The sequence below is a fragment of the Lycium ferocissimum genome, chromosome 7 (genome assembly GCF_029784015.1).
Source record: "Lycium ferocissimum isolate CSIRO_LF1 chromosome 7, AGI_CSIRO_Lferr_CH_V1, whole genome shotgun sequence".
Classification (NCBI taxonomy): Eukaryota; Viridiplantae; Streptophyta; class Magnoliopsida; order Solanales; family Solanaceae; genus Lycium; species Lycium ferocissimum.
This window is the reverse complement of record NC_081348.1, coordinates 38,032,134-38,055,377: the sequence shown is the minus strand read 5'-3', so window position 1 is coordinate 38,055,377 and position 23,244 is coordinate 38,032,134. Positions and strand designations below refer to the sequence as shown.

Here is a 23,244-nt window from a genome sequence, read left to right as displayed (position 1 = left end):
CCAGGATTTGAATTGATGTCCTCTCATTGATTCCTCCATATTAAGCACAAGCAATTGAATCTTAAGTTAAATTTCCTATTTATAGCTCAAGTTATTAGATGAGGTTTAAAGCCCCAAATTCTTGTTAATTAATCTTTCCCAACCTCAATTTTCCTCTTCCGAGCTCAAATCGAAGTAAATGGGTGGGTCCTAGGGTTAGCTAATCCCTTAAGAAACATTAAAGAACAAGATTAATTAAAGAAACAAAGATCATTTCATTAGAAATAAAAATCATTCTATACATAAACAAAACAAGAGATTTAATTCAACACTTGATGATGAATATTCTCATAAACAAGATTCAAATGAAAGAATAAAATGCCACACACTTAAATATTCAATACATAACAAGGAATTTAAGAAAGAGTTAAGAGTTTACTCATTAAAGTGTTCAAATCTTCTCTTACCCTAGCTCCTCAAGCTTGAAAATATGGCCAAAGATGAAACTTATTTCCCCCAAGTCTTGCTCTTGTAGTGCTCCAATTTCCTCAATCAAAAGTGACGAAAATAGCCTTCAACTTTGCAAATTTCAGATTTATATTTCTTGCTACTTTTTTGCATTTTTAGCCACTTTTTTCATTTTCTTCAATTTGTCTCTTTTTAACTTGTTTTTTCACTTGGTTTCCTCCAAAGCTCTTCTCAATCATATGATCCTATAAAATGGAAGTAACCGACACTAAATCCACTATTTTCTCAATCAAAACATAGCAACAATCTAAGATTAAAGAAGAAATAAGTTGGTATTTTACCAACTTATCAAGTACTGAAAGAACTTGGCCATAAATTTGGAGTTTGCTTCTACACGGAAAAGAAGATCTTCGAGAACAAATATTGAACTAGGAAGAAAAATGGGAAAAAGTAAAGTCTAAGCGCGTATGGCACGAAAAGAAAATCCTATTTCGGTAAAACTTGATTTAAATCGTAATTAGATTCAAGTTGGTTTTGCGAGGGTTGTCATTTTTTCTTTTCGTTTCTTTTTTATTTAATATTTTAAAAAAAAATTATGTTTCAAATTAATTACTACTCCTATAAGTTATGATATGTGAGTTTTTTAAATAATCTTTTTTCTCACGTGGATTGATACAAAATGGCAAAATGATGAGGTGTCAATAACATGTCATTTTTTGGTGTCAAGTTGCTGATTATATGTATTTTCTAGACAACAAACACATAGCTTAGTAGCTACTAGCTAGTGTTACAAATAGTTAGTTTAATGACTTTACTATACAAAAATAATTCTATAACTTTAAAATTACGAAGACTATATATGTTTAGTGACTATAGGTAAAATTAACCTCCAAGATCTTGAAGAAATTAAAGACGATCGAGAGGAATGGAGTCCACGAATCCTTCTTCGATCTGTAAAGAGTAATACACTTTACCATTTCCCTAAAAGTTGTACAATTTCCAATACACAGCAGTGTTTCCAACCCCAAACTTTGTTGCCTTTTACACTTGATGTTTCTACAACCAATAAATCAGCTGCCACAAAAGGATTCTCTCTCCTTTTTTTCACTTCGAGATCTATCAGCTTTCAAAAACCAGTTGCTTCCTATTACTGTCATTTTCACTTATACTACCTAGCTAGCTAGTTTTGATCACGTCTTTTTATATCCAAAAATGGGTTCTTCCCCTAGCTGCAATACACTGTCATATCAAACCCCCACCAAAACAAGAAAAAGGAGAGAGCAAAAACAGTAAAAGGGATTGTTCATCGGGTTATATTATTGTTCATCATGGCGGCAGGCGACCAAAGATCAGCGCCGTTGAGAGTAGAATCAGCTACATGCATACTGAGCTCTATTGGGACTAGACAAAGTCCTTTACTCCTTAGCAACACCTCTTTTTTTGGTTCTTCCATTTCCCCGCTTTCTCCGCCCTCCTGTGTCACATTTAATTCCCACAAACTCAATATATGTGGAGTAACCTCTATGCAATTATTAGGCTAAAATATGATATTCTGATAAAAAGATAGAATTAGTAACATGAAAATATAAGACAATTACTTGTTACAACACGCTAAATTCTTTAAATTGGGCGGTATGTATATAAGTGTAAATATATTATTTTATTTTATAACTTTCATTGTTTAATTGAAATTTCACGCGTGCTTATCTCGACTAATTTAGCGAAATAATGGAGCGAAGAATTTCACCAAGGGATGTCAAAATTAAAGAACGTAAATACAAAAAGAAGTTAAGGGGATCTAACATATAATGGAAAAATTAAATTTTTGACCTAGGTAGACCGCACAATTTTTTGGCGAAGGTGACTTCACCACTGGTTTCATGGATGTTTTGCTTCCTCCCACGAGGACAAATATTAAATACTCTCCCTGTCACAATTTATGTGGCACCCTTCCCTTTTAGTCTGCCCCAAAAAAGAATGTCACTTTTCTATAATAACAAACAACTTAAATTTAAATTTTTCCTTTTACTCTTAATGAAATGACAAAAATATCTAACGCTTGTTTTTTACCACAAATTTCAAAAGACAAATGAAAAGAAATCACTTAGTTTTTTTTTATCGAAATTTGAAACATATTCTCAACTCATTTCATTCGCCACCGAATAATTTGTTTTACCTTTTTGTCACGAAGACAATAAAAGGGGAGGCCCGTGAGAAAAGGGGGGTTGTTGTACAAGTAGTAAATAAGGACTTTAGTGAAAAGGGTAAGGAGAAGAAATGGTCAAAAATGAAAGTACTTACACGTAAGGAGGGAGACAGGCGCTGTTGCTGCAAGTAAGGAGAACACAAGACCTGAACCTGATCGTGCAAAAACCTGATGTATCCCATCGCTTCATGCAGCACTGATGCCGTGTCTGTCTGCACTTATTCCCATTTCAAATCAACTTAATATTCATTTTAATGTCACATTAAATTGCATATTTCCAATCGTGAATTATTCTCAACTTATCAAATTACAACCAATCGATACAAAAAAACGGAAAAGGGCCTAAAATGCCCTAAACTATGGTTTTTGGCCCGAAAGACGGATGAAGGGTATTATCATACCAAAAACGATAGTTCAGGGCATTTTAGGCCCTTTACGGTATTTAATAAAAATAGGATGTTGGTGAAAAATAAATCAGGTGCAACAAACTTGCAGGTATCATCCTTCTATAAATAAAAATCCAAATTCCAAGAATTGACTACAATTAGTAAGAATTAACGTAATTAATTAGAAAGAGAGGAAAAATGAACCTTGCCAAAGGGAGATACAAGCTGTTGTAGTGCTGTGATTCTTTCACCAAGCTTCACTTTCTTAACCTGCATTATTGTCCAGAATTTCAAATGTTAAGAGATCAAAAGTAGAAAAAAAAATAGAACACTGCTTCAGTTATCATGCAAATTGACTTGTCTGTTTTCGTTTTTTCATTTTTCTGACCTTTGCATGGGCTGTCACATTTGAATTTTCTACCTTTGTCCTCTTGCCATTTCTCTGATTTCCAGCAGGAACTGCTCTTGTTATTTCAGACGATTCTTTCTCTGCCCCATTTCGCTTTTTCTGCACAAAGGACAAACAATCCAGAAACCCAAAAAAATCAAATCAGGCAGAAAATACAAGAAAGTAAAAAAAATCACTATCTAACATAAGAAAACATAAAATCTGTACATACATTGGACTTGTTGGGCTTGCTGATGTTCCTACTTGAACAAGCTGAGGGTGAATCTCCAGTGCATGTGACTCCAGATTTCTGGTTTTTTGGTGCTGGTGTTTGTACAGAACAAGTTTCAACAAGAGGACTATCACATGCTTTGCTGTAATCACCAAAACAGAGCATTTTTGGAGAAGATGATGTGAAATTGAAACACCCTCCTAGGTCATCATCATCCGCAAACAGTAGTTCTGAATAGCTACTTTCGTCCAGTATCTCTTCCTTATACCCTTCACCACTCGCCATTGCTCTATCTGATAGTGGTGGATTTTTTTCCTTTATATTTTTTGACCCATGGGGATGAAAAAAGAAACAGGAGGTTTGTGGGTTTGTTTATGGGAGTAAACGACGGAAGCTTCTTTTAAAGTTGAACTAAAATGGACAGGGACAAAGATAGATAAGCACTGTGTTGTTCTATTCTTACTATACTGTTTGGCTTCTTATATTTGACCCATTGCCCCGACTTCATTTTTACATTTTTCTAGTGAAGTGTAAATATATATATATATATATATTTTAAAACAATTGTAGTGTCCGAGTTAGAAATAAGTAATTTTGTTCACCAAGATTTGGACATATTTAAAAAAAATCACATATTTTTTTATTTCTGTTGAAAATTGAACATAAAAATTCTTGATTTTTAACCACTCTATTGATCACGCCCTTAGGTACATAAAGTGTAAATATTCTTATATTATCACTATAAAGTGTAAATATTCTTATATTATCACTGAATTTTAATTTGTGATAGCAAATTTGTTGGAGTATATATTTTTCTCAAGTTACGTGGTGTAATGAGCTAAACTACACTCACAATGTATAAATTAAATTCTAAAAACTTACCTACAACTATTTTATAATTAATTTAATTGTGTAACTATATTTTACACCATCATTATTCAGTCACTTAAATTTAAAAAAATAAATTAGTAATAGAAAAGACAGAAAAGAAATTAACAAGGCCACGTAGCACAAAGGGAGTAATAGGTTGAGCTAGCGTATAAAAATACACGTATTTACCAAAAGGTGCCCAAAAATTTATATCCAAAAGGGGTATATCGTGGGCCGATCCACGATATACCAAAATTTTTTTTTTCCCGACAAGTCAACGAAAAAAAAAAAAAAAAATTAATGTATAACTGTCGTTTTACAAATATATTTTGTAAAACGTGTCCACGTTTTACCTCTAATTTTTTTTTTTTTTTTTTTTTTTTACGAAAAAAAGAAAATTTAGTAAACTTTTTTTTTTTTTGTAACACTTAGTGTGTTTTTTCATACTTTGACCAATGATTAATCGTGTGTGAAGACTCCGAAACGTCAATATTTTATATAGAACACGATATTTTTTTTAGCGTACAATAATGTAGGCTCAATACATCAAGGATACGTAGACGTTCGGATCGTCATTTTAGGGGTTGAAAAGGTGCTAAGTTTTGTTTGAAAAAACTTAGTGTTTGATTGTAAGGTTATTTTAGTCAACTTTATATGTTGAGAAAATTAATCGGCTTTATTTTCAAAAATTGAAACCGTTAAGTGAAATTGACATTCACAGTGTACATTACCTTGGGATTTTTACGTTGAAATCTATTGCGTATCATCATCTTATAAGTAAATAAAAGCGAAAATTTCACGCCAATTTGGGGAAAATCGAAATTGAATGGGATAAAAGGCGTTTTTTAAAAATAGGCTCGGCCAAACCGCCTTGCGGCCCCGCATAGATCTCGAAAAAATACGCAAGTTCAAAAAAAAAAAAACGCGTAAAACGGACGTCCGAAAGTTATATCTAAAGTTTGACCACTTTACAACTAGTTTTTCTCCCTATATTTTTTAGAATTATATTTATATTCAAAATAATGTTTTATCGTGATTAAAAAATAACACGCTTAAATCAAAACCTTAAAAAATAAAACACTTAAACCTTAAACAAAACTTATTTCGGCATTTTCAACCCCTAAAATGACTATCCGAACGTCTACGTATCCTTGATGTATTGAGCCTACATTATTATACGCAAAAAAATATCGGTTCTATATAAAATATTGACGTTTCGAGTCTACACACGACTAATCATTGGTCAAAGTATGAAAAAACACTAAGTTTTTTCAAACAAAACTTACTTCGGCACCTTTTCAACCCCTAAAATGACGATCCGAACGTCTACGTATCCTTGATGTATTGAGCCTACATTATTGTACGAGAAAAAATATCGTTCTATATAAAATATTGACGTTTGAGTCTTCACACACGATTAATCATTGGTCAAAGTATGAAAAAACACATTAAGTGTTACAAAAAAAAAAAAAAAAAGTTTACTAAATTTTTTTTTTAGTGCTCGCAAAAAAAAAAAAAAAAAAATTAGAGGTAAAACGTGGATCAGTCCACGTTTTACAAAATATATTTGTAAAACGTGGACTGGTCCACGTTTTACAATTTATATTGTATAACGTGGATCAGTCCCACGTTATACAATTAAATTTTTTTTTTAAATTTTTTAGTTGACTTGTGTCGCGAAAAAAATTTTTGGGATATCGTGGATCATTACGATATACCCTTTTGGTATATAAATTTTTGGGCACCCCCTTTTGGTAAATACCAAGTGATTTTTATACCCTTTTGTGCCTTGACTCAATAGGTTGTTGTGAGTAATGAGTTTTCAAGACAAGGACGTGTCTGTCGTGCTGGTCTCTGAATGTGTGAAAAGAGTTACTGAGACGAGTGGGGGCGTTACGGCCGTTGCAAAATGAAGGGCTTCGGTAATATCGTCTCTTACTGTACTGTATACAGTCTCAGTCAAACTTCCCCAACTCCAACCATTTACCCGAGAAAACCGTGCTACCCTTCTCCATATATATCGTCCACACTCCAATGTTTTGTTTTGGGAATGCAACAAAACAAAACCTGATTTTGTTTTATTTCAGTTTCTTCTCAAACTGAATTGAGGGGCCAGTCATCAATTGTCCTAAGTAGTATTACATGTAGGGCGTATGTTTTGGTTCAAGTCAGTTTTCAAAGAAAAGATTATTAAATAGATTTATATATACTAGATTAAACCGGAGCCAAATATAATTGTTCTATCGATTTTGAGTTTTGTCATTTTCTTTTTGTTTCTTCAAGTTTTTTTTTTTTTTTTTTAAATTTCATTAAGTACTTCTAATTGACATGTTCGATAACATTATGTGTTTATTATTTTTGTTTATAAGAATTCTGTAGTGTTCATGAATATGGATCTTATTTAATTTAATCACAAAATAACTAGATGATACATATATTAAGTACTGTTTGATTAGTCAGGGTGATAATCAAGTGTTCTGCAGATCACAATTCAAACCCAGTGAAGCGATTCTATTGTACATAAAAACTAATTGCATGGTAAGCTACTCCCCGTTTCCCCTTAGAAAAGTAAATCGGATGGAAAACCTTCAAATAGCATGACAATGTAAAATACTCTTTACTGTTCGATACTCAGACCCCCTAGAATAGAAAGGACATCAGTAAACCCAATATTCAATTGGTTCTACACTCTAATTAAGATTTAAATAAATGTGATAAAGATTAAAATAGCTTAGAATTATGTTCAATACGGTGATTTTTGCATGTGGACCAAGATTTCTATTGAAAACGAGGCAAATCTTAGCTCATGGTTGACAAGTACGAGAAAGGCTTCAGTATACTAGTGAGAAAACGTAAGAATTACGCAGATTGCTGGCATAACACAAAGCATAGGGCTCTGTACAAACTACATCACTAATACTATACTAAAAACAATACGAGGAAACCAAAGCCAGACATTTTAGCTTCTTTGGACGATGCAAAATTGGTCAATCTCTCTGTTCGATTAAGCTTCTACTCTGTGCTGGTCCAAAACCCAAGCACTTGACCTAGTGTTTAGTGCATGTAAATGTAAATGAGCAAATTATAGTACTAATATATTTATTCGATACTCATGCTCTAAAGGCTGCAATGGATTTGAATACAACTAAAGGCAGCTATTTTTTTATTTTTTTTGGTAAAGTAATAAAATGTCATTAGAAAAGCATCAAAAAGATGCAAGGTTACAGATGAGCAAAAAGCTGCTTCAAACAAAGCATGAAGCAGACTAAGCAAAAACCTGTAAAACAGTCTAAATAAATCCCATCTCTACTGTACTAGAGAAGGGGAGCTAACAAAATCCAGAAAGTTATCCACACTGTTTACGGGGGCAAAAAAGCGCCAACTGAAAAGACTAACTTAACACCTAGATTTTAAAAAGCAGGCAGCTACTTAAGGATCCAAAAGATATCTTTAATCTTTTTCTACCATTAATATACACCCTTCGATCTTAATTACTGCTAGTCATAAGTCATTCCTTGCAGCTGTTTGATCTTTGGAACATATTACTATTTCATTATGCCATCAAGAAGTCATAATTAAATTCTGTTGACTGAAATCCCAGACCCCACACTGTGGGATTTCACTGGGTATGTTGTTGAAATCCCACTGGACGTCGCAAAATGGTTGAGTGAGAACTGAAGTAATCCATATATCCAAAACCAAAAGCAGGGGCGAGTAAATACATTTAACTTAAAGCTTCATAGCTTTATAAATAATTTCACCCATTGTCACCACTTAACGCCTCAAATTACCTTCAGTTGTCCATAGAAGCAAGGCGCTCTTGGAGGAACTAATTGATACACATACAGATACAAGCTTCACGTCTACAAACAACGCAAAACCTCTTCATCCCACTGGTAAAAAATGACTGCCGAACAGACACTACGGGTGTGTTTGGTATGAAGGAAAATATTTTTCATGGAAAATAAGTGGATTTCTAACTTATTTTTTGTTGTTGGTAAGTAAGCAAGAAAATATTATCCCAAGAGCATTTATAGGGAATGGGGTTGGGGGTGTGGTGTGGGTGGGAGGAGTCAATGAACTTGGAATGTCACTTATGAAACTTGTTTTCCCTACTTCCATTAGGGGAAGGCATTTTCCTCATTTTTTAGGGAACTTGTTTCCTAAAGAAAATGTTTTCCAAAATATTCTGACCAACCAAACATGGGAAAATTGAAAAATATTTTTCAAAAAATGTTTTCCTCCATACCAAACACACCCTACATATGTATACATTGAAAACAAAGAAGAAACATAATGATAGAGATATAAAACCACAAAACTTTCCTAATCAGGGCAATAGCTTGTAAGCCACAACAACATCAGCTAGAATTGCTTTTCCATTTCCCATGCTATTCACACCTCATCTATTTCTTCATTTTAGAACATGACATCGTTAATAAATTACATACCATCAAAGTGACAGAAATACAGTCATCCCTTGTTCCTGACAGGAGGGTTCTTGTCGGTAGATCAGCTAGCTTGAGCTCTAGTCTTTCATTGATCTTTTCCACCCCTCGCTCTATGAGATGCGGGCCCATAAATCTAAAGGTGTATTTGACAAGACATAACTGGAGAGTAGAAGACAAATGGCATCACTAATGAAGAAGTCGAAACCTAGGTGCCTAGAATTGACGAAAACACGGCTAGAGCCTAATGAAACAATGCATTGTTGCATCTTGACAAGTGAACTTTCATTGGAAGTACTATGCACTATTTTGATCAGCACAATTGATAAGTGACTCAAGAAGAACTAGCAAATAAATTTTGTTCCTTCCTCTGTTTCTAGTACATCCCCAACTAACCTCAATTATACTAACTGCTCTTGAATTTTCTATAGGAACAGGACCATCACAATTCACAAAGTGTTTTGGTTTTCGAAAAAGCATCTATTAAGAAATGAGAAAAGAAAGAGATGAGGACACTTCCTGTAAAAAAGTACATCGGCCTTGAATGGGATGTGCCTAATATAGTAACATTTCAACATTCACTATTTAATGAACCTGAAGATAATTAGGGTGCTGTGCTTGATTTGTCATACAGAAGAAACTACAATCACTGAAATTAATTCTACCAGCTGAATGGCTCTAAAAAAGTATAAATTAATTTGATATCAATCTGCCACTTTGCATCTCTTAGTGCTAAACACAACCAAATCCAGGAATGATAGAAATGTCAAAAAGCTGCAGTTTGAAGATTTCCAATAAAACTAGAACCCACACACTTAAGCCCTAATAAAACTATTAAATTTTCTCATTTCATTATCTAACAGAGAACTTTTCCCAATACTGAAGGAAACTTCATCTTTGTTGTTAGATACCACACTGTAAGCCACAAAGGGCCGAAGAGAAACCTGGGCAGAGCAAAGAATGTGTCCGCAATTATCTATAGTATACACACGTCATGCATAAAACAATGATTCTTAAATTGGAACTCAGATAGTAACTTATGATCCTATACAAATTCTCCCCTAGCAAGATTCATGTGTTAGAACGATCACAAAACCCAGCATTCAGCAGGCCCTAAAATACTAATTGACGCAATAATGTAAGGTGATTAATTATGTCAAGATTTGGCGACACATTTTAATTATTCAGCATCTTACAGTCTTACTAAGGTAAGCTACCATTTCAGGATCAGTAACTCTGCAGGACTAATACTGACTATACAACTGAAGTCTCTCTGCCATGGATACATCACCATATTAATACAATCGTTTAGTTAAACACCATAAACGCAACTCTAAGTGACACCTCATAAAACTGAAGATCATACACTGTGGTCATGATGTACAATTTGTAATGTGAAACTGGCAATAAATAAAGTGTCTAACTATCATAACAACCAGACTATCAGAACAATGCACCTCACTATTAAGTAAGACGATTGGCTTCATGAAGGTTTGGTAAATCAGTACATGTGTTGGGTTTCTAAAATCCCACATATATGTGCAAAAGAAGACATGACTCTTCAAGTGTTTGTCCACCCATTTCCTATCAAAGTACTTGTCCATCACATGTGAAAGTTTGACGTGACCTGATTTATATCATAGATGGATCTTGGACTTAGAGCCTTGTAAAATAAAAAAGACAACTTACCTAAATTTAGTTATTTTTCATGAATTTTATTTTGAACAGTTATTAGCAGACTTGAGTGCGGCCCTTCCCTGGACCCTGCTAACGCAGGATGCTTTGTGCACCAAGCTGCGCTTATTAACAGTCTTAACTATTCGCAAAAGCAACAACCTTTTGAACTGTACAACCTTCCAAGACAAAAAGTATACACCTTTGTATAAGAATGTTCTTTCACCTCCATAAATTACTTTCTGATATCTGATGTAGCAGACTTATTGTATCCAAGTAAGAGCATATACCCTACCAAACGTTAGCTCTTTTGAAAAAATTGTTTCTACATGCCCAAGCCTTTTTTTTTTTTCTTTTTTCCTTTCAATAATCTTTTTAATTGTTTTCTAACAATGAATAGTAACCACTAAATTCAGCAAACTGATTTGAGGTGAAAACCATAAATCGAAAAGCAATAAGTTAGCTCCTCAAATAGCAGTTTGGTCATTGCCTGACCAATAAATCACGAATAAACAGGAACAGAGATTATGAACTCTGAAGTAGCAGAAAACTGTATACCAAGTGTCTAATGCAAAATATCCCAATTTAAAGTAAAAAAGAAGAAAGAAAGAGCAACAAACAAAAAAGGCTCTTTGCGGAATAGTAACAAACAGTTGGTAGGCAAAACGAACCATCACGCAGAGCATATATTCTTCAAGCGATCCGCTGCAGACTGGTCCACCGAATACTACAAATAAGAAGAAATTGCAAGTGGGTCTATCAAAGATGCATAATCCAATTCAATCAAATGCTAAATAAACATTAAAAAAAAAAAAAAAAAAGTACTAGCACCTTTTTGAGGACCCATAGAGAATGATTGTAAGTTCGTTGAAGTAGTTCTTGGAGAGCATTTGGATCATTTGAGTCGATTTCTCTGTAATTAACGAAGTTTTCACGAGCGTATTTAGCGTAATAACCCCTTGTGTCTTTTGGAAGTCGCCTAACTAGCCTCAGCACTTCCCTATAAGCACCTATAGCTTTCTGCATTTCTTGAATCATTAATCACTGATTACAATTGTCAAATCCGAAATGATATAACCCAACAATGTTTAGAAAAATCCAATGTTCTGCAAGTCTATATACGTTTTTCTGCGTCTTGTGAAAGCTAGCATATGGGTCGGGTCAGGATTTAGTGCCGGGTAATTGTTGAACCATCGGGTTAGGGATTAAGCTTGTTTTATGTCATTATTAATTTAGCACTTCCAAGTTACCAACATAAATTGCTTTTTTCAATAAATATTTTGCTACTTTTCAAATCTCTAATATCTTACCATCCTAGTTGCGTGGCTTTTTTAATAGATTAACTATGGAAAAAGTGTATAACGAAAAGTAGAACTGGAAAAAATGTAGCAACTGTTTGTTTATATATAATGAAAAATGGTAATGGCAAAAAATATGTATCATCTCTAGTGTACTAGCCACAGTCCATATGTATGCTTCAATTTTCAATATGGTATTTGTAAATATAGGCAAAGAATTTGAAGTGAAGTTGTGTTGTAATTAGGGGTGTCAATAGTTTTTCAAAAACCGATTGAACCGATCGAACCGTATCGAATCAATTTTTAGGTTCGTTTTAATAAAATCGAAGGTTTCAATATAAATTTATAACTATACTGAATAATTAGGGTGAGTTTTTTATTTTATAAAAAATACCGAAAAATTACCGAACCGAATAAATATACATGTAAAAATATATTTTATGTATCAAAATTTATCATACATAGCATTAAATATTTTAACCTTAGACCTTGCCTTGGGATGAATTTAAATGGAAAGGACTCTAATTAAAACTTAAACCTACTCTACCCTATTGAAATAAAATACATAAAGTCTAAAATATTAATACATGACAATATCATCAACTACTCTAGAAAAAAGGAAAGATTTATTTTCTTCTCCTCTTCTTTTTCTTCCCGCTATATTTTTTCTAAATTTTTGAAGTTCTTATTCCAAATAGTAACGGTAGCATATACATATAACTTCATATATTGTAAATTCTTGAACTAAAAATCTAATAGAATTACCATTTCCCACCGTGCTAGAACTTAAAGGAAATTAATTTATGTAGTTTTAGTTTTCAAAAAAAAAATTTAATAAAAATATTCCTTAAACATCAATTAGTATGTCTTGATACAATTGTTGGCTTAATGCCTTGCTAGTATTTATTTTATAGTGTAGTGTGTTCCTAATAAGTTATACGAATATGTCGTTGTATTTGTGAGATTCATCAATAATGTTAGTGTATTTTTAGTTTGATTTTCCATCACTTTGTAATTCTTAACTTCTAACTTTCTTTTGTATTGTATTAGTTGATTTTCAAAAAATATCAAAAATTAACCGAACCGTACCGATACCGAAGAAAAATTGAAATGATTGGGGCAGCTTTAAAAGTTTAATTTTGGTTATATATAGTAAAGTAACCGAAAATTTGATATGGTATATTTTTTTGCGAAAAAACGGTCAAACCGAACCATTGACACCCTTAGCTGTAATGTAAAAACTTAAAAGTCAGACTTTGGAACTAGTCGTTGAGCACATCTCGATCTGAGCCTTTTTTTTGCACGGATTGCCAAAAAAAAAGTGATTGAAAATATTCTTGACATCAAAAAAAAAATAAAAAAATTGGTGGTCTTTAAATTTTGCCCCTCATATTTGTAGGACAAGACAAAATCTTTAAGTTTTGCTTGCAAATTAGTGATACCCGGGTTACGCTCGAACAACCATCGCGTCGTTGAGCATAAAATAAAATAAAAAAATTCTCGAATAAGGATTGGGTGGGAGAGAGTGTAAGATCATCCGTATACAATCCTTAAGGAAAAACTACGAAGTTATGCCTTTGAAAGGGCAGACTTTGCCTTGAGCATATATTTTATTTTATTTTACTTTTCAAGGTAAACTTTTAGTTGTGCCATGGGACGAAAAGTTCGCCTTGTATATATTTTTAGTTATGCTTTGAAAAGTGTTACTATTTATGCCATAACTAAAAGTTCGATGCTGTATATACACTTTGAGGTGTTAATAAATTTTTATCCTCCCATCCGTTGTAAAAACTCATCAGGCAAAGATCTATGCTTTAAGGAAAAGTCAAAAAAAACGAGTTTTCCGAAAAGTTAATAATTATGCCTTAATTAAAGAAGGTCGGTAATGTTTTTCGATCTATAAATAAAATTCCTTAAAGAAAAATTTTATATCCCACGTAGGATAACTAAATTGCTTTATTTCCGCCTCGAGGAAAAGTTTTCCAAATATTTGCGCATAACTTTAGTTTTTCCTTAAGGACTTTATGTCGGTATTAACAATTTCTAGATACACCCACCTCGCACCGCAATATTTTGCAAAATTATTTTTTATTTTTATGCCGGGGTTCAAAAAAATTGGTAATCCGAGGTATCCAAGAAAACGAAAACTTAAAGATCACAAATACTAAAAAAATTTAAAGACCACATACAACCAAAACGTTAAATTCAATTCGAAACTATTTCAAAGAATCGACGTCATTCCATTCGAAGAGACATTACACTAGTTAATTCGCAAACATCTACACAATCCCTTTCAAGAGAGAGGGCCTATTTGGCCCTATCAAGAGGTGAGGGTCGGAAGTGGCCCAGAATCTAGGGGCTTGGTCCTCATTCGCTGGATGCCCTATCTTGGGGTGATCTTTAGTTTTTTTCCTTCGGCACTTTAAGTAAAAAAAAAAAAAAGTGATCGAAAATATTTTTGATATAAAAAAAAAAAAAATTGGCATAACTTGTGTAGTAACTAATTCGCTCGGCACTACACAACTTATGCCAGAAAATTTAATCCCTACAGAAATTATGACGGACAAGACAAAATTTCTATAAATTTATGTCTTGCAAATTAGTTATTACACACTTTATGCCGGATAATTTAATTCCCAAAAAACTTATGTCGCCTGTGAATTGTTTGTTGTTGAGAAAACAACGAATTCATCGCGTCTGCTGGGGATCGAACCTAGAATCTCTGGTTCCGTAGACTAGCGGATAAGGGTACTTTAGCCAACAAATTTTCATTAAATAAGAAGCAGGGCCAAAAATTTAAGACCAATCCGTAAGAAGGGCAATCCGCGCATAAACTTGTCGTCGATTCATTCACTCCTTCAGTCCTTTGTTAGGCAAGTTTGTGGCTAATTCACATTCGCACAATGCCCCTATTTCAGGGAGGTCTTTAATCTTTGCTTCTCAAATTTGTGGTCTTAAATTTTTGTCTTCAAAATTTTTGGCGCGGCATGATTTAGATTTCACTCGGCATAATTTACGTTTAGCTTCAACATATGTGTGTCATAACATCCATATAAATTATGTCGGACAAGGCAAAACTTTCAACGCTCAACATATTTGAAAAATACTACACAACTTATGCTGCATAACTTAATCTTACTAAATTTATGCCGAGCGAGACAAAAGTTCAGTTTTCGAAATATATACACCATTAATGTGTTAATAAATTATGAAATTATCTCATCCCATCCGTTGTAAAACTCGATCATCAGATACACAATTTAATTTTGATCAAACATTAGCTTATATAACTATATAAGTAGACGTGAAATGAATTGAAATATTGGCCAAACCCATCGACATCCTCTTGTAGTCGTTGACATTTTTCACTTAGCAAGCAGGCTCAACTAAATTATGTTCCCATCTTTCAAAGTTAGTTAGACACTTGAGGTGGGGCGTGGCATTTAGAGTCTTGTGCCATTTAAACACTTTTGCTTAATATGACTTGGCACATTGTGTGTGTGACACCAATTTTGAGCGCGTGAGGAGCTCTTTTTTGGTGAAAGCTAATTTTTTTCTCCTTTCTTCTTCCTCATTCTTTCTCCCTACCATTAACTTTGAATAGTAGCTCAAAAAAATGAAAGCTAAGAAAGATTTAAACGAACATAATCTCCAGAAGTTGAAAAACCAAACATTTATCATGGCAAAACAAATAATCTTCAAAAACCCAATATCCAACTAAAATTCTTAAATCAATGGTGGAAAAAGCGAAAATAAATGGAGAAATTGCGGTTTTGAATAATATGTGCGAGTATTACAACGTCAAAAGAAAGCATTATAGCAGTATGAGTTTATCCGGATAATTGCAATTATGTAAATAAGAAGTATTGATCGTTACCATGACAAAAATTGAAAGAAAGCATTCGTAAAGTATACCCGAAAGAAAGCTTCATTTAACAAATTTCCAGGCTTAGACTATCGGCTTCACAGTTATGATAAGTCGCAAATTTTTTGAAAATAATCTCCGCTAGCATTGTAGGTTCCATGTTAACTCATAGCGATGTGGATCAAATAAATAAGGGAGGGGGAACATAATCTACAACGGTGTCCAACGGCATTGCTTCAATGGCGAAATGCCGGAGAAACGCTAGAAACATACCAAATTGTCCAAATTGGGCCTTTCCCGGTGAGGACAATGTGGCGACGTTATCAGATACAAAAAAGGAAAGAAAAGGGGATGAGGAAGAAGTGTTGTCTATTATTATTGTCGGCCATCCGGCGGTCAGCTCCGACGGCGGCGACATTACCGAAGGATTAGAGAAAGTGTGTGTATTTACAAAATAGGTTTTTTAATTTATTTTTTTTGTTGAAAATTGTTTTTTCTTTTCTTTTTCCTTTTTATTTATTTTTAAATTATTATTTTGCACCCAAATGCCACATGTCCTCTTTTAATTAGTCATTATGCCACGTCACATGCGAGTGTATTGCACGCACACTATAATTTAAGCTGTTTGTCAAAAAAAAGTCTAATTGGAACAAATTCGATGTAAAATAATGCTGAGTGTTCAATAGGTACAAGGTTTAGTTGAAGCGTCTAAGTGAAAGATGTTGTCAACTACACGTGTCTCCCAATGGATTCGACCTGAAATATTTTATCTCTTGGTAAAAAATTTTATTGGGCCAGTTTATTCTCCGCCTACAACACATGATTCAACTCGCGAGTTTCAAATCAAGTGGGCTCATCTCTTCTTTTTTTCCCCATCACTTTGTATGTGGTATCCCCCCTTTATTGTGCCTCTAGCTAAGCACAACTTGATATTTTCATTAAATAAGCAACAGGATAAAAATTAAAGACCACGAATATAAGGGCCAAAAATTAAAGATCAGTGCGTTTGAATGAGATTCCGTGCAAAAAAGAAATGGCTAAATTTAGGTCGTCTGAAATGAACACAAAACTAAGTCGAGTCAAGAAAGAAAGGGGATAGGGGATAATATTTGGTCATTTTGTATAAAACCAAGTTTTAAACCTCTCATATAACGATAGTTATTCGTATATGCATGCATAGATATATTTTATATTTCTCAGTTGTATAATTGAGAATCAATTTATACCAAGTACTGCCTCCATTTCAATTTATGTGAAAGTGTTTGACTAAACACAAAGTTTAAAAATGAAAGAAAGAACTTTGAACTTGTGGTCTAGTCATAAATATTTATGTGGTTATAAATCAAATCGGTAAGGGTAAAGTGGTGAGTTCAAGATTAAATTATTACTAAATGTAAAAATATATCTCCTTTTTTTTTTTTTTTTTTTTTTTGTGTGTGTGTGTGGGGGGGGGGGGGGGGGGGGGGGGGTTGACTTAAAAAAAAAAAAAAAAAAGTATTGTCACACGAATTTAGATCACGAGAGTACTAGTAAGTTCTAGCTCCGATAAACTAGGTTAAGAGAGAGAGGAGATTGCATGGCTTCCTGTTTAGTCCCACTTTTCCTATTTCTAATTCTTTCTCTTTTATATTATATGTTTGTTTGGGTTATTTATCTTGTACTGAGTATTAACAAAATTGTAATAGAACTTACAAGCGCATTTCATTAATTTTACGGGATATCTTGTCATTGTCCTTTGATAGGTATCAGGTAACTTAATCCACCAAGGCTAGAACATATGAGAAGAAATCATCTAGTATTTTGTTTCTGTTGGAATTTGAACCCGAAACCTCGGTGTTCAAACAACTTCATTAACCACTAGACCACATCCTTGGGTGCAAGGAAAAAGAAAAAAAGAGTCAAAGAATGTTTTCCTCGACTAAGTATGAATTAAATTTTCAAATTCTTTAAATTATTAACTATTGTGACTTATAATAATTTTCACGTGGAATATGTCAAAAGTTTGAAGATTCCATCGTCCGAATTCACACACAATATTAGCTAATTGACCCACGTACTCCAAATTAAACCACATAAATCGAACGGAGGGAGTATTATATTATATTGAGCCACGAAAATCTACTGTCAAATAATCAAAAAAGAGAATAGAAAGCAACACGTCTAATTCACGAGAGTCCATTACTTCGTTTTTAGGAATTGAGCGTGGAATATATATGGTATACCGTAAAAGCCAGTTGCATGTATTCATGAACTCCCCAACGATAACTACTCATAATTATCTTTCTCATTAAAACTTCATTCTGTTAATAAGAATACTACTGTATTTATTTATAACTCAGTTCACTTTTACCAGCCCAACTTCTGGCCAAACCACCCATTTAACACCCCTAAATATAACTATATATGGGTTAGTTTAATAGTGGTTAATTAAATTTAAAAAATTAGTTTTAAAATGGGACATGTACATCTCACATCCAAGTAATAATTTGGGAAAACATAGAAGAGCCGGATAAGTTTGAAACGAACACAACTAAAATCGAGAGAACTAGAAAGCAGGAGAGAGGGAGACAATATTAATCTTTACTTTTCATTTAATTGGTTTGTGTTGTATCGATTTTCAATCGCTCAATAAGTCAATATATGCGCTCATTATAATTCCATTTTAATGAAATCATACTTTCGTGGGCTACAAGTCTACAACCTCTTGCATGAGGAGTCAAGTTTAGTGCATCTGAAAATAAAAAGAGGTCGTTTTGAAAATCAAGCCGTGAAAATCAACCACCAAATAATTGACAAAAAGAATAGAAAGCAGCACGTCTAATTCACGAGAGTCCATTTACTTCGTCTGTAGGAAATGAGCGTGGAATATCGTATACCGTAAAAGCCAGTTGCACATATTCATGAATTCCCCAACGATAATTAATTACTTATAACAATCATTGTCTTCTAAATTAAAACTTCATTCTGTTAATAACAATATATATATTAAATTTATGTTGCCCTCGTTGAAATCCAAGTCTCCGTTTTGTCACTGAAACATGAAAGGTTGCTAATTCTCCACACACTCTTTGTAAATCTCGTAGAAATTTGGCATACATGCATGCATGACTTGGACGTCGCTCCCATTTACACCACATAAGTCTCTATCCCCAATAAGTAGTACCCTACGAAAATAACAAATTTTTTGTGTTTCACTCAATAATGCAGTTTCTCTAAATACAAACCAAAATAGAAAATTAATTACCGGAAAAAAATCTTTTATGCATATATGGAGCATTTAATGCAGTAGAACTTAAACCTTACACAAGTCCTTAACCTATAACCACGAATTCTTTCGGACAAAATTACCTCCATGTTGGCCACCCTATTATCACTCGTTCACTTTATAAATTCTTTCACTTAGGTTCTTCACTTTATATACTCTTCCATAGTTCCATTCACTTTAAACTTCCAAAAGCAAAGAGACAACAAAATCAAAAAAATATGGATATTTGGTCTTGGATATGTGATCTTCTTGACTCTGAAATCTGGAGTACTGGGAATGACTCATCTCTCATTTATAATCTTGCTACTTCCCTAGGCAATTCAAACCAATCAATTCAATTCAAAGCTGAGAAAACACTTGAGCCAAACTCAGAGAGTAATTCTTCATTGGTCTTCTCTGTATGCTTGGTAGGTTTTCATGACACCTCTCAAGAAGAGGTGACTATCTGGGTTTCTGACACGTGTCCCCTTTCCTCGGACAAACCATTCTTGCCACTTGTTCTACAACTCCTTCAAGAAATCATCTCACGTTCACCCACGGCGCATGACAGCTGCACATGTCCACGTTCGCAGCTCCACAAGCTCCAACCCGACCCGGTTTCTTGGATCCTAGACTCACACTCACCAGAATCATTCTCAAATTTCTTCAATCTCATCTTCCTCACTCGCCTTTTCTGGATGTTTGCGTTCGACGCGCCGGCAGCAGTGGGGTCTCTTTACTTCCACTCCCTGCTAGCTCCAAACCTTGAAGCCTTTTCGTGCAAGCACGCCCCAGTTCTGCGAACCTTCTTTATTTCAGTAGGAACTGACGTGGAACTCTGTTTCATGCGCACCTTTGGGTACATGTTAGCAAAATGGTTGATTTTAAGGGAAGTTGGCGGCGTAGGATTAAAGTCGTTAATGCCGTTAGCATCTCATTACCTTGGATTCTCCTATGCCACAGAGGCTCATGGGTTATGGATGTTAAAAGGTTACGCGCCAATTAAGGCAATGAAACCCACGCGCATGAACGGTGACAAAATTCAATTTCCTATAATTGAATCTAAAGATATTGCACTAAAATATACACTGGCCCATCAGCAACTTGAGGCTGTGATCCAATTTGAATATACGGTTGGATTCTATGATGGGTTTATCCAGGTAAGGGCCCGTTTGGATAACATACGTCTTGGTGTTGCAAGATTGGGCTTTAACAAGAATGAGGAAGAGGAGGATTCTTATTTGCAAGAGAAGCATTTTCCATCTAGGATTCGAGTTTGGGTTGGGCCAGAAGTAGGTGCTAATTATGTGGGCGGGTTAAGTTTGGGCCGGTCCACTAACAACGTCGAACGTGAATTCGAAATGCAAAGAGTCGTAAAGGGCAATTTTGGGAATTCAAAACAAACCGAGGTTAAGACAAGGGCGAAAATGGCAACAAAATCAAAGATGAAAAATTGGAGGTGGGACCAAGAAGCTGAAGGGAATGCAGCCGTATATGAAGCTATCTTATACGACCACGTGTCTGGTTGTGAAATTTCCACGTGGAAGCCTAGTAATGGCGATGATAGGAATAATCAACTGATGAACAATTTTCGAGGAAGATATTTTGGAGGGAATAGGGCATTTACTAAGAAGGGTGGTTTGGTCTTTGCAGGGGAGGAATGTGGTGAAGAAGTAGGATGGAGATTGAGTAAAGAAATGGAAGGAAGTGTGTTGAAGTGGAGAGTAGGGGGTCAAGTATGGTTAAGTTATTGGCCAAATAATGTGAAAAGTTCATACTATGAGACAAGGCTTGTGGAGTGGTGTGATGAGGTAGATTTGCCTTTGATTCCTGCAAAAATATTTTAGGAATATAAATGGCTAAATAACTCTTTTATGTAATAATAGTATTGTGTAAGCTTGTGTACATATATATGTTTATATGGGAAATAAAAACTATCATGTTTGATTAAGTGGAAGTGTGTGGAACTTCTAACAAGCAGTACACTATAGGATCTCGATTAGCATATTCAATTGTTGTTAAGACGTTATAGGATCTCGACTATAATACTGCTAAGTTAATTTGTAGATATTCATAATGCGATTATATATGTTGAAGTTGAATGAATATTCAACTGATTCCAAATAGAAAAAAAACTACCCCATTTGACTACTTGCTCAAAGGCCCAGACAAGTCAGTATAAACCCTTGTCATCAAAGACGAACAACGTTGAGTTATGCTGAATTAAAATGTTGATTTTCAATAGTGATTCATCAAGACAGTTATGAGAACATAATCAGCTTTTCTGATTTTTGTTAATTTGATTTTTTTTTTTTTTTTTTTTTGATTGAGCGGTTGCAAAATTAAGATTGTCCTCCGATAATAGTCACAGTATGAACGTCCATTTCAAATTGGAAAATACTTTAATGGATGTTAATGTGTTCTGTGCTGGCGGCTAAGAATCTATAGCGGATGCAAATATTAAGCTCTTTATCCTTTTTTTGAGCATAAAAAAATTAAGACACTTGTCAAAGGCTGAACAATTTGTGGTCACATGTCCACAAAAACTCTTAATATTTTTTTCTTTAATTTGGGTGGACAACTTAAGGTCGGGACAAAGAATTGTGGATTGAGAAGAATCCGATAAGAATAATTAAATCTGACAATAAATTTTTCCCTAAATCTCTTCATTAAGAAGTTACTATCAAATATGTTAGGTTACCTTTTCTTCAGGTTATACAATATTGTCATTTCATTTTCCATTAAATACATGAACTAATTTGTGCTTTTGTCTAAAGCTTGAGCTCAAGCTACATAATTCATTTTGATCAGTAGAGTGGCATTTCTACATTTTTCTTTTTCAATGGTCTATATTTTACAAAGTATAAATATAAGAGTAACGCTATAATGTAAGAAGCAGCACAATCTAAAGAGTACATGTAATTTTGGTTACAATGATAAGGGATAACAATTCGAAGAAGTGAGGGATTAACTATACTTTGCATTTGACTGAACTTTTATTCTGATATAAGCAATCCTCAAATTATTTAAACCGTAATTATGAAATTCCCCTCGTTCCAACTTATATGACAAGATTTGGAGTACAAAGGCTAAAAAAGTTATTAATGGTAGGTGTATTCAAATATAGATTATTCAATTTTTTATTAAAAAAATTCATATATTTGAAAGCATTATAAGTCAAAGAAGAAACTTTTGACTCTCCAAAAATAATAATGTTCACTTATAAACTAGAAAGGAGGCCGAGAGTATTATTTTTATATCAAACTCAGTGTGAGATAATAATCATGTCGAGATAAAATAACAAAAAAAAAAAATATGCCCTTCACCAAAACTTTTTTTCCAATTGAAAATAAATGCTTACCTAATATAAAATCAAACATTTTATGCCTCACATGTTCACTAAATAATTCCGTTTATTATTTAATTTTCTTAGTACTACAGTATAATTTTATTACCTTGTTCAGAGACCAAATTAAACGATCCTAAGTGGTCGTTTGGTGCATGGCCAAAATTAACCCGGGATTATAATCCCGGGACTAATTTATCTTAGTATTTTGGGATTTTTTTATCCAGAGATGGTATAAAATAGTCCCAGGATAAGTGATATAAGAAGATATATCCCAGCTTATACCATGGGATGCATTTTATACTTTATTTGATACAAGATATAAATTTATTTCAAGATAAATTTATACCTTTTACTAAACATAATATAAAAAATTAATGTTGGGATATTCAACTTATACCTTTTATCAAACGACCCCCTAAGTGTAAACTAAAGAAGCTTAAAGAATACATGCAGTTATTGTGCGATTCACAAGGACGGGAGGTGGCACCTACTTGACGAGGCATGCGATAACTGCAGTGGGAGCTGACAGTGTACAATTTCTTTTCGTAGCTTCTTGTGAACGTGGCAATGGAGTTTCGTACAAAGCCATGGATGTGTGGGACCAAAGTCTTGGACCTACATGTCATGTGCAGTGCAATCGAAGAAAACTCTCTTGTCACATTCTTTGCTGTCACCATCTCTTACTTAGGTGCCGTTTGGACATAATTTGAAATTATGAGTTGAAATTATGAGATAAAATCATAATTTGAACTCATGTTTGAACATGCAACCTAAATTTCTTAAGTTGTATTTTTTGTTATATACATAAAAATCCCACAAATTGTAAAAACTATCAAA

General features: G+C 33.8%; 3 protein-coding genes across 3 annotated transcripts; 1 reads left to right on the top strand and 2 right to left on the bottom strand.

Moving 5' to 3' along the window:
* Positions 1 to 1,462: 1,462 nt before the first annotated feature.
* On the bottom strand, positions 1,463 to 4,167 carry LOC132062817 (transcription factor bHLH113). The gene is made up of 5 exons (XM_059455305.1): positions 3,660 to 4,167; positions 3,428 to 3,547; positions 3,244 to 3,309; positions 2,749 to 2,865; positions 1,463 to 1,921 (listed from the first exon to the last, which is right to left on the bottom strand). The coding sequence occupies exons 1-5, from the start codon at positions 3,942 to 3,944 to the stop codon at positions 1,751 to 1,753; spliced, it is 759 nt and encodes a 252-aa protein (XP_059311288.1). The 5' UTR covers positions 3,945 to 4,167; the 3' UTR covers positions 1,463 to 1,750.
* A 7,082-nt stretch (positions 4,168 to 11,249) lies between these two features.
* On the bottom strand, positions 11,250 to 11,856 carry LOC132062816 (LYR motif-containing protein At3g19508). Its single transcript, XM_059455304.1, has 2 exons — positions 11,483 to 11,856; positions 11,250 to 11,378 (listed from the first exon to the last, which is right to left on the bottom strand). Exons 1-2 carry the CDS (start codon positions 11,687 to 11,689, stop codon positions 11,325 to 11,327), a joined length of 261 nt encoding a protein of 86 aa, XP_059311287.1. The 5' UTR covers positions 11,690 to 11,856; the 3' UTR covers positions 11,250 to 11,324.
* A 7,257-nt stretch (positions 11,857 to 19,113) lies between these two features.
* On the top strand, positions 19,114 to 21,009 carry LOC132064838 (uncharacterized). The gene has a single exon (XM_059457973.1). The coding sequence runs from the start codon at positions 19,298 to 19,300 to the stop codon at positions 20,903 to 20,905; it is 1,608 nt and encodes a 535-aa protein (XP_059313956.1). The 5' UTR covers positions 19,114 to 19,297; the 3' UTR covers positions 20,906 to 21,009.
* The last annotated feature ends 2,235 nt before the right edge of the window (positions 21,010 to 23,244 follow it).